This window comes from Triticum urartu, chromosome 5A, assembly GCF_056163025.1.
Source record: "Triticum urartu cultivar PI428250 chromosome 5A, HENAU_Tu73, whole genome shotgun sequence".
Lineage (NCBI taxonomy): Eukaryota > Viridiplantae > Streptophyta > Magnoliopsida > Poales > Poaceae > Triticum > Triticum urartu.
In genome coordinates, this window is record NC_141877.1 from 518077259 (window position 1) to 518088197 (window position 10939).

At 46.6% G+C, this 10939-nt stretch overlaps 1 protein-coding gene and 1 pseudogene across 1 annotated transcript; both read right to left on the reverse strand.

The window, feature by feature from the left end:
* Positions 1–3516: 3516 nt before the first annotated feature.
* On the reverse strand, positions 3517–5109 carry LOC125556451 (putative serpin-Z8; annotated as a pseudogene).
* A 2551-nt stretch (positions 5110–7660) lies between these two features.
* LOC125510129 (wall-associated receptor kinase 5-like) lies at positions 7661–10939 on the reverse strand. Its single transcript, XM_048675219.2, has 3 exons — positions 10063–10939; positions 9287–9427; positions 7661–8889 (listed from the first exon to the last, which is right to left on the reverse strand). The coding sequence occupies exons 1-3, from the start codon at positions 10937–10939 to the stop codon at positions 7772–7774; spliced, it is 2136 nt and encodes a 711-aa protein (XP_048531176.2). The 3' UTR covers positions 7661–7771.

Genomic DNA, 10939 nt, shown 5'->3' on the forward strand with positions numbered 1-10939 from the left:
GTTATTGACAGGAGAACGTCTCGGTCATGTCTGCATGTCTCCCGAACCCGTAGGGTCTACACACTTAAGGTTCAGTGACGCTAGGGTTATGAAGATATGTGTATGCAGTAACCCGAATGTTGTTCGGAGTCCCGGATGAGATCCCGGACGTCACGAGGAGTTCCGGAATGGTCCGGAGGTAAAGAATTATATATAGGAAGTGCTATTTCGGCCATCGGGACAAGTTTCGGGGTCATCGGTATTGTACCGGGACCACCGGAAGGGTCCCGGGGGCCCACCGGGTGGGGCCACCTGTCCCGGGGGGCCACATGGGCTGTAGGGGGTGCGCCTTGGCCTATATGGGCCAAGGGCACCAGCCCTACTAGGCCCATGCGCCTAGGGTTTCCACCACGGAGGAGTCCAAGTGGTGGAAGGCACCCCGAGGTGCCTTGGGGGGAAGGGAAACCTCCCTTGGGCAGCCGCACCTAGGAGATTGGATCTCCTAGGCTGGCGCACCAACCCCCTTGGCCCTCCTATATATAGTGGGGGAGAGGAGGAACTTCATACACCAGCCCCTGGCGCCTCCCTCTCTCCCCGTTACGTCTCTCTCTCGTAGTATAGGCGAAGCCCTGCTACTGTGACGCCGTGCATCCACCACCACGCCGTCGTGCTGCTGAATCTTCATCAACCTCTCCCTCTCTCCTTGCTGGATCAAGGCGTGGGAGACGTCTCCGTTCCGTACGTGTGTTGAACGCGGAGGTGCCGTCCGTTCGGCGCTAGGATCATCGGTGATTTGAATCACGACGAGTACGACTCCATCAACCCCGTTCACTTGAACGCTTCCGCTTAGCGATCTACAAGGGTATGTAGATGCACTCTCCTTCCTCTCGTTGCTGGTTTCTCCATAGATAGATCTTGGTGATACGTAGGAAATTTTTTGAATTTCTGCTACGTTCCCCAACAATGTCTATGGTTAGGAAACATAACCATCTTTGATCAACGAGCTAGTCAAGTAGAGGCATACTAGTGACACTCTGTTTGTCTATGTATTCACACATGTAGTATGTTTCCGGTTAATACAATTCTAGCATGAATAATAAACATTATCATGATATAAGGAAATAAATAATAACTTTATTATTGCCTCTAGGGCATATTTCCTTCACTATCTGACCCATCGGTGGCCAAGGAGATGGTGTCGTGGCACAGGTGCGACATTCTTGTTCGCGGCCGTGGGAGACAAGGGCCACATCAGCTAGAAAGGGATCAGAAACAGTTGGATCTGCCCTAGGGGCAATGGCCCTAGATATGAGATTTGCGGTGTGGCTCATCCAGCTGTGGCAACACATTATGGCAACAAGCAGCGATGGTCGGTCGGGCGTGAGGTGGTGCGATGTGTGGCTCGTGGCTCTCTCCTACGACGATGCCATAGAGGTCGTGTGGCAGCATCCGGAAGCAATTAATATGATGGTGTCTTCTCCACCGATGAATTCTCCTTTGGTCAGATAGTTCTGTGTGACTGGGTCGATGGAGAGTTGGATGAAGAATTGATGGTGGACATGGGGGTTGTTTTCTCCGGGCGAAAAACTCATGATTTATGGGCCCGGTGTCGCGCGCACGGGGGGGGGGGGGGGGGAGTGGATATCAATTTCCTTCTATTTGGGCCCGGCCTATCCCATGTGGTTGGATATAAGAAAGCACTACAATATTATCGGTTTTCCAAAAAAAGAACGCATCCTCTTACCTCTCCCATCTGTTGTAATCTTTCCCTATCTTGTGAGAGAGTGTCAAATGATGTATTAAAGTGGGTGGCGGAAGACAAGCGACGACTATGATTGTTGCAATCTCAACTGACTCTCTCACCTTCAACCTACCATGGCGGGGAGGACTCGGGTCCTTCTTTCCATGTTAAGAAGTTACATTAGTATGAATTTATAGTTTATGTCGGCAGCGCTCAGGCGGAGAGTGTGATGCCGCTGAGAACAAATTTCGTTTGATTCTTCTCTTGCCGTGATGTTGCTTTACCGGGTAACGATCATGGATCTAGGGATGTCTTGTCTCCGCAGGTTCTATCTTGTAGAATTTGAGTTTTTGTCCTCACAAATGTGTTCATGCCCATGTTATGAGTTTGGGCTAGTATCTGGTGCTTTTTTTCTATGATCTTTCGTGGATTTGGAGAGCTTCTATGATATTTTGGTTGAGATTTTGTGGTTCAAATACAAGTACTTTTCGGCTTCCCATCTTTTTGGTTGGCCGGCTCATGGGCTTTCAGAAACTTTGAGAAGTTGCTGCAAGTATATGGGTGGCGATGCCATTACGATGGTCTGATTGCAGTGTCTTTATTGAGTCTTTGAAAATATTTCTTATTGCAAAGTTTGTGACCATGAAGAATAAGCCTCCGAGAGATTTCAGTGTGATTCTTATTCATAAGAGTTACTTATGTAATTCCTTAAGTTAATGATCCAAAGCATATTGTGCATGTACTGGTTGTCAAGTTTGAATAAAGGTACATGGGATTTAAAGAAAAAAGCATCAACAGAGCACCAAAATAACTTCTACATGAGAGAGAAAGCCGGGCGGCTGGGCTTGGTGGCAGCAACGGGGATGGCACCGACGGGAGGCTGCAACAAAGAATTCTTTGAGCCAATTTGAGTTGATTTCTCCTAGGAAAGCAGCGGTTTTCTTCTAAAACCTCCACAGCTGGCCTTTTATTGTTGTCTATAATTATTTTGCCAAAAACCAACTCCATGGATCAACTATAGGAATTCTTATATACTGAAGTAAAACCAGTCTGGAATTATGATAAAAGAAAATATTATCAATGTATTGTTGTGGCTCGTAGGGCAAAGAAAAAGTGTTCAAAATCGTTACTAGCAGGGGTGGCATCAGGGGTCTTCTTAGGTCTTCACATGAATACCAAAGATTTGGTGATGTGTGTGTATATTGTAGCTATATTTACTGTATATTGTTGGTATTTAGTACAAACAAATTTCAATGAATACCATGCCCATGGTTCCTACCTCTGTCACTGGTTACTAGTGCTTAAAAACTAGTGCAATGTTGCCTGAGGCATCCACCACTTTCTCCCTTCCCTTTGTATTACAAAAAGGAAATGCTACACTTACGAACTATTTTGACACGGAAGGAGTTACGGACTGAAGCGTAAATCCATCATTGGTTAGTGGTGATGCCCCCAATGAAATTCTAGGGGGGGGGGGATTAATAAGGAGCCGACAAGTTAGTATGTAGCCTCTCCCCCGTGCCATATGCCCCGTAAGTGTAGGACTAACCATTACAAAATGTTATCAATCGAGCTTAGAACTATACCTGACCAAACCTCAGGCCGGGCCGGGCTTCAGGCCGGGCCTAGCCAAGCCCGAGGCAAAAAACCCAGGTCCGGGCCCGGCCATCGGGCCCGGTTTTTAGGAAATCGCAAAAACGACGAGCCTGAGCCCGGCCATTGGGCTGAAAATCTAGGCCCGAGCCTGGCCCAGAAGCAGCGTTGGGCCGGGCCGGACTTCTCATGGCCAGGACTACTTAGAACACCTCATCCCGTGACTTCCATCCGTAGGCTGAGCTCCTTACGGGGCCCCGCGAGTCTAGCATTTTTGGTGGTCGTGGATATGCTGGATTTTGTGAGGTGAGGTTTCTATACGGCGGTCCTGGGTATGTCGTCGGGCAGTCAAACGGAACAATTGGCAACACCGGCGACCCCGGGCCATCATCGAAGAACGCACGCTTGAACGTGGCCATTGCCGGGGTCGACAACATGCCCTGCAAAGAGGACCGCGTGCGACCCCTCCTTGACTATGCAGTAGGCGAATGGGTGGTCCGCCACGAAGTCCACCACCGGCGGCCGGAGCGCAGAGCACGTCGCAGGAGCGGGGAACGCCATCGTGGCGGCGGCGGCTCTGATTCCTTCCTCGTTCACCTCGATGACGGCCTTGTGGAAGACGTCCTGCACCTGCACGTGCATGTCCTCCATCATCTCCGAGAGGTTGGCGCCTTCGCCGAAAGGAAGAGCGAGCCCCAGGTCTTTGAGCACGTCGGTGACGCTGCCCTCGAAGGTGAGCTCGAACTTGGGCACCCCGAACTCGACGACGACGGCCATGCTCGTCGGCAGGTGCTCGCGCAGGAAGCCTGGCGACGACGTCATCTTCTCCAGCAGGCTCCCCAGGCCGTCGCACGCGTCCGGGAGGAAGATGCACATGCTGGTGTAGGGCGGCGAGCTGCTCTTGTAGCGCAGCTTGAGCACCTTGAACCCGTCGTGCTCGGCGATGTAGTGGCGGTTGTAGTTCGACATGAAAGGGACGTCGAGGCGGTGCCGTCCAGCCGGTAGAAGGGCCTGTTCTTGGTCGAGCTCTCGTAGACTGTGTTTTCATTTTCGGCCGAAAAAAACGGATTTCGGCCGAATTTCGGCCATCACGGCCTGGGGCGAAATCTGTCTTTGGCCGAAATTGGTCCGATTTGACAAATTTTGGTCAAATTTTAGTCAAAGTTTGGTCAAATTTTGATCGAAATTTTTGAAAATGACCGAAATTCGGCCATCTCGGCTTGGGGCGAAAAAAAATCTCAAACCGAAAGTCAAAACGCTGCTCGTAGAACGGCAGGCTCCACTTGCCCCTGAAGTAGATGGCGTTGGCCAGCACGAGCCTGGTGTCCTGGTTTATGGCTCCCGGGGGGACGGCGGACCGGATGAGGTTCCTCGTGGCCGCCGCGGCCCACGCGTCGATCTGCGCCGTCGCTTACTCCGGAGCTCTTAGGAAGTCGACGGCGGCGGCATCGGCCTTGTAACTGCTGACGACGGCGTCGACGTAGGCCTGCTTGAGCGGCTGCGTCAGGTCGCTCCACACGCCGCACGCGAACGCCACGCTCGGCTCGCCGGACTCCCATCTGTCCCTAAGGGGCCCGTCCCGGAGAAGCGCCACGGAGGCCTCTAGCTCGCTGCGGGACTGTGCGCCCAGGACTCGAAGGATCTCTTCCAGGGTGTCCCTGCCGGCGCCGGCGGCCAGGAGCGCGAGGACGGCGTGGATGGAGAGCGGCGAGAAGACCAGGTTGCGGTCGCTGTTCGCGTCCGCGAGGCGCTTGGTGAGGCGGGCGGCGAGATCGGCCATGCCGGACTCCATCGATGGGCAGAGATCAGGGATCATGAATCAACTAAAGAAAAAGCTCTTGAAATTTTATCGGACTGGATTGAAAAATATGCATCTAGTGGGGCGAAGGAAAAGTTGATCAAATCAGTTCTCCAGTCTCTTCCAGTTTATGCCATGGGTATTTCTAAGAGCTTTGTGAGGAGCTGTCTCATATTATAAGGAACTTTTGGTCAGGTGACGAGGAGGATAGGAGGAAAACTCACTGGTTGGCTTGGGACAAACTCACTAGGCCTAAAGGTGAGAGAGGTATGGGTTTCCGCGATCTCAGATTATTTAACCAAGCTCTGCTAGCTAAGCAGGCTTGGAGATTGGTGGTTAACCCCGAGTCCTTATGCGCAAAGGTGATGAAGGCGAAATATTATCCTCAGGGGCATATCCTTGACACTGTTTTTCCACAATCAACTTCGCTTCCTTGGCAAGGTATTCTGCATGGTTTGGACCTCCTTAAATCGAGTGTTATTTGGCGAGTATGTGATGGGTTTAATATTAATATTTGAAGAGATAATTGGCTACCAAGAATCTCTGGTCTTAAGGTTACTGCAAAGAACAGGACCAAGATCAAATGGGTGTCTGCTTTAATTTTGAGTGGACCGAGGAGATGGGATTAGAATTTGGTTAGGCACTTATTTTATCCACATAATGCAGAGGAGATTTTAAGTCTACGTCTTTAGTTGTCAGGGGAAGCAGATTTTATAGCTTGGCATTTCGAGAAAAATGGTTTATTCTTAGTTAAAGCGCGTACATGCTTATGCTTAATTTAAAGGAACGTAAAGAAGATGAAGGGCAATATAGTGACGCGGTGTTGGGGGAGAGAAAGATTTGAGATATTATTTGGAAGGCCAATGTTTCTCAGAAGATTCGTATATTTGCTTTGTGTGTCGCTACGAACAGCTTGGCCGTCCAGGTAAACAGAGTCCTGCACCACCAAGCCACTCTTAGTACATGTTTTATTTGTGGAGTGGAAGATGAAAATAAGTTTCATGCGCTAGTCAAGTGCCCTAAGGCATATGCATTGCGTATGACAATGAGGAATATATGGGATCTTCCTGGAGAGGAGGTTTTTAAGCATTCGGGGTCTGATTGGTTTCTTATTCTTTTGGACCAATTGAATGCTACTCTGCATAACCAAATTATTTTCCTTTTCTGAAGAGCTTGGCACTTGAGGAATGACTTGATATTTGGTAAGGTGAAGGAACTTGTCTCGGCCTCAGCTAATTTTGTGAAGAATTATTGGTCGTCATTTGTCGCAATTCAATCCTGCCCAGAGGTGGACTCAAAAATAAAGGTAAAGATCTGTTGTCTGTATTAAAAATTGTTCCTAATCATATGGAAACTCAGGTGTTATGGCAACCCCCTCCTTCGGAGTACTCCCTCCGGTCCTTTTTAGTCTGCATATAAGTTTTGTCTGAAGTCAAAGCATCTCTACTTTGACCAAATTTATAGAAAAAAGTATGAACATTCACAATGTCAAATTAATATTATTAGATTCATTATGAAATGTAGTTTCATAGTATATATATTTGATATTGTAGATGTTGATATTTTTTAATATAAATTTGATCAAAGTTTACAAAGTTTGACTTGACACAACTCTAATATGCGGAGTAAAAAGGACCGGAGGTAGTATATTAAGATCAATGTCGATGCAAGCAATGTGAAGAGCATTAGCGCTGCAAGTGTGGGTGTGATGGTCAGGGACTCTTTGGGGAAGGTCCTCGTCTCTTCTTGGGATTACATTGGGCTTTGTAAAAGCGTGGAGGAGGCGGAACTCCGAGCATGCATTGCGGGTCTATATATAGGTATTACTCCCTCCGTCCGGGTTTATTAGGCCTAAAGACAACTTCTCTTAGACCAAGACACAAAGTAATTTGCTCACATTAATTCTTCCATTCCACTCCCAATGCACTCTCTCACATGCATGCAGCCAATGAAAAAATATGCATGAAGTGTATTAATTTCCCAGCCATGGCACCAATAATAATGGCTTTCAATACAACCAATGAAATGGTTGCATGCATGCATCTTTCCAAAGCAAGGCCTTATAAAAAAAGGACATGCTTGTGATGTTGAGAGGCCTAATAAACCCGGAAGAAGGGAATACCTTTCACAATCCTATAATTTTGGAGATTGACCGTGCGTTTGTGGTTGCGTCCCTTGCAAATGAATTAGGACACATGTCTCCAATGGCAGATTTGAAAAAGGAAGCGAGGAGTTTATCAAAGCTTATAAATAATTTTAAATACTCCAAGATTAATCGTTCGGCTAATGTTGTGGCCCATACGATTGCAAAGTTTAGTTTCGATAATAGACGGATGGTATTCTTGTTAATAATGTTCCGCCCCGCGTGGTGAATTTTATAATGAATGATTGTAATAACAATCTTGGTTAATCAATATGAGGTGGTTTTCAAAAAAATAAAATAAACTCCGACCTGGCGGGTATATGGAGGGCCAAGTCGGTTATGGTTTCAGAGTCCGAATGCATTATACAGTAAATTGCAACTGAAATAGGTATATACCAATCCAATTCGTGATACATACTAAAAATTGTTCTAAAAGAGTCTGATTTGAATTCGGCTAGCTAGGTAAGTCAGTCCAAAAAAACAAGCATATGGTGAAATATGCGAAATAATTCGACGGTTACAATGGCCCGGCTTCAGTGTCCACCTCCAACTCATGGTTTTTCTTCATTGACATCTTGCCTCTCAGGAGCTGCAGTCTATGCTCCACCTCTTTCATGGTAGGCCTCTCCTCACCTTTGTGCCTCAAGCATGCCCTCGCAAGAGCGGCCATCTCACTGATCTGCCTGTCATTACCTTCCTCGAGAACTTGAACATCGACGATCTCCATCATAGTGTTAGCCTGTAGCCTTTGAAGGAAGTGGTGGCACAAGTTCTGCTTTTCACCCCTGGAATTGAGGAAGATTGGCTGCTTCCTAGTAAGGAGCTCAGCGATTATCACACCAAAACTGTAAACATCGCTCTTCTCAGTCAGTTGGCATGTATGGTAATATTCAGGATCCAAGTATCCAAATGTACCCTGCACTGCCGTGACCACACAAGTTTCGTCGATGGAAATGGATCTTGAAGCACCAAAGTCTGCAACCTTTGCGGTGAAGTTATCCGTCAAGAGTATATTGTCAGATTTCACATCCCTATGAAAAATTGGTGTTGCAGCAGCGGAATGGAGGTAAGCAATAGCGCTTGCCGCCTCGCTAGCGATTCTGATACGATCGTCCCAGGTTAACAAGCTTCTAGCACTCAGGTGGTCACCATGAAGAAGCTCAGAGAGCGTGCCGCTAGAGATGAACTCGTACACAAGCAAAGGCACCTCCGACTCAAGGCAGCATCCATATAGTTTTACCACGTTTCGGTGATGGATTTGTGACAAAATGGCAAGCTCGTTCACGAATTGATCAATCTCTATTTGATCGACCATTTTGGACTTCTTTATGGCCACCACACGTTGATCTGATAAAATCCCCTTGTAAACGGTACCATGCGCTCCGAGGCCTAGAATGCGCGTGGAGTCAAAATTATCCGTTGCCTTTTCCAACTCATCCAAGGAAAATAATTTGCTGCTATGTGCGGCACTTTCATCGGATGAGTTCAATTGCTCCAAGAGAAGGCCGTTATTTTTCCTGAAGTGTGCTTTCCGAACTCGCCTTTTAGTACTTCTCTTCCACTTCTGAACCAACAAAACTGAAATTGACGCAAGAAACAGAACTCCAATACCAGAGCTTAGTCCAATAACAATTCCTACAAAAGTATGCATACATAATAGTTAGAGGCATACAAGTTTCCCTTTTTCTATGTAACTACTTATCTTTTGTTTGTTTGTTGCCAGTGATAGTTGCAATTGCATTGTTTTGTTTTTTTAGAATCAAAGGACTAACACCTTGTCCCAGTCTAAGTTAAAGCAAAAAAGAAATTCCGTCTGTGACAGAGCATAACAGTGGCAACTCTGCTGCTCCTGCCAAAACACAAAATATTTACCAGATTACACAACAGAGTATAACAGTGACAACTCTGCTGTTCTCACTAAAACACAAAATATTTACCAGGTTACAGCACGGAGATCATTTTTCAGAATCTAAAACGGTGCATCAGTGGATGTAAGATGAATAAAGCAAAGCGCTAACTTCTGGTGGTTTACCTATAAACCGGTTGGTGCAAGTGTTTGTTTCATTTGAAAAATTGCTGCCAAAAGGACATGAACAATGGTAACCTCCCGCTATGTTTTCGCAAGATGCAGACTCAGGGCAGGGGCTTGGACTGCGCTGGCATTCGTTGACATCTACAGTGAAAATCAAACAAAATACCTGTCCCACTTGAGTATTTCGAAGATAATATAATAAAGATAAACAGATACGAACATTGGAGTATCAGTAGATTACAATAAAATGACACTTATCTAGACTTTTTTTTCAGTTAACTGGGTTGCAGTTCTAGTGGAATGAACATCGAGTCTACTATAACAAACTGATCATTATGAGATGAGTACAATAGGTTGTTAGTATAATTGTTTGTTCTCCTTTTCCCTTCTTTTGGCAGTTGGTTCTAATTTTTTTCCCATTTACATATACATCTACTGATCTACTACAACAAAATTATACTCCCTCCGTCCCAAAATTCTTGCCTTAGCTTTGTCTAGATACGGATGTATCTATTCACATTTTATTGTTAGATACAGTACATCTGTATCTAGACAAATCTAAGGCAAAAAAATTTGGACGGACGTAATACATATATAACTTGATCTGCAACCTTCGTTGTTAAGAACTTCCTTTCTCTATTTAGATTTTCTGCATGCTTGAGAAGGACTTTTTTTATACTATTATACACATCTGTCCATTGCAGAAATCCGTTCTCTAGATTTCTCTAAAAAAATTCTACGAACTAAAGATCCATGCTGAGCAAGGAGGAACTTGCCTGTGCATCCGCCCGAGATGTAAGGATTCCCTTGGTATCCGACGGAGCAGTTGCAACGATACCCTGGGCCATTGGACGAATCCACACAAACGGTGTTCCCGCCACGGCACGCATAGGAAGACATGTTTCTGCGTGCCGCCTCACATGTTGCATTTCCAATCACCCAGTCAAGCACCACCGGCTGGCGGCCGTGGTAGGTATCATTGAACCTTGTAGTTGTTACATAATCGGAGCTGAAGATAAACGCCTCTGTTTCCACCAAGCCGGCATAGCTGCATGGGTTGAAGTACCAACTATTTGTTTTATTGACATAATCCACATCATAGAAATAGACATTGTAGCCCATTAAGCCCTTGGGGACAACATTTTGGCAGCAGCCAACACCAACGCACGAGCCATTTGTCACGTCTTCTGGGCTCCCACACACCGATACGCATCCTGTTGCATCCCTCGTCATGCCGTTGGTCTTGTAGATGTACCCAATTGTGTTGCAACCGATGGTAACGAACTTGTTGTCCACGTTTGAGAACCGATAAGGCCAACTTAATTCAAAATCCCAAACTTTGCTATCCATTGTTCTTGTACTAGGATTGTAGCAATATGATGGGATGCATGATAAAGCTCGGGATTGACCACGGGACAGCGATATGCTTACAATCTCCCGTCCAAGAAGGAACGGCTTGTCATTTCCATCGACGGACCTGCTGCAGTTGATCTCAAAGCCTTGGCCCATAGCACAGCCAATACTGATGCCGAATGGGTAGGGGATCTCGACATCACCACAATGTGTTCTGCATCCGCGGTCAGGTTGTGCCGCTGATATAGACGCTAGGTGCAGCATGACCGCAACGACACCGAGCAGTAGCACTGACGCCAT

Bases quoted from the DNA above. Each gene is read 5' to 3' on its own strand.
- LOC125510129 (XM_048675219.2), bottom strand. From the start codon at position 10,939: ATGGCGTCAGTGCTACTGCTCGGTGTCGTTGCGGTCATGCTGCACCTA. The intron at 9,428-10,062 runs GCAAGTTCCTCC...TTTTCACTGTAG, and splicing joins CATCTCGGGCGGATGCACAG to ATGTCAACGAATGCCAGCGC. The intron at 8,890-9,286 runs GTAAACCACCAG...ATACTTTTGTAG, and splicing joins TTGCACCAACCGGTTTATAG to GAATTGTTATTGGACTAAGC.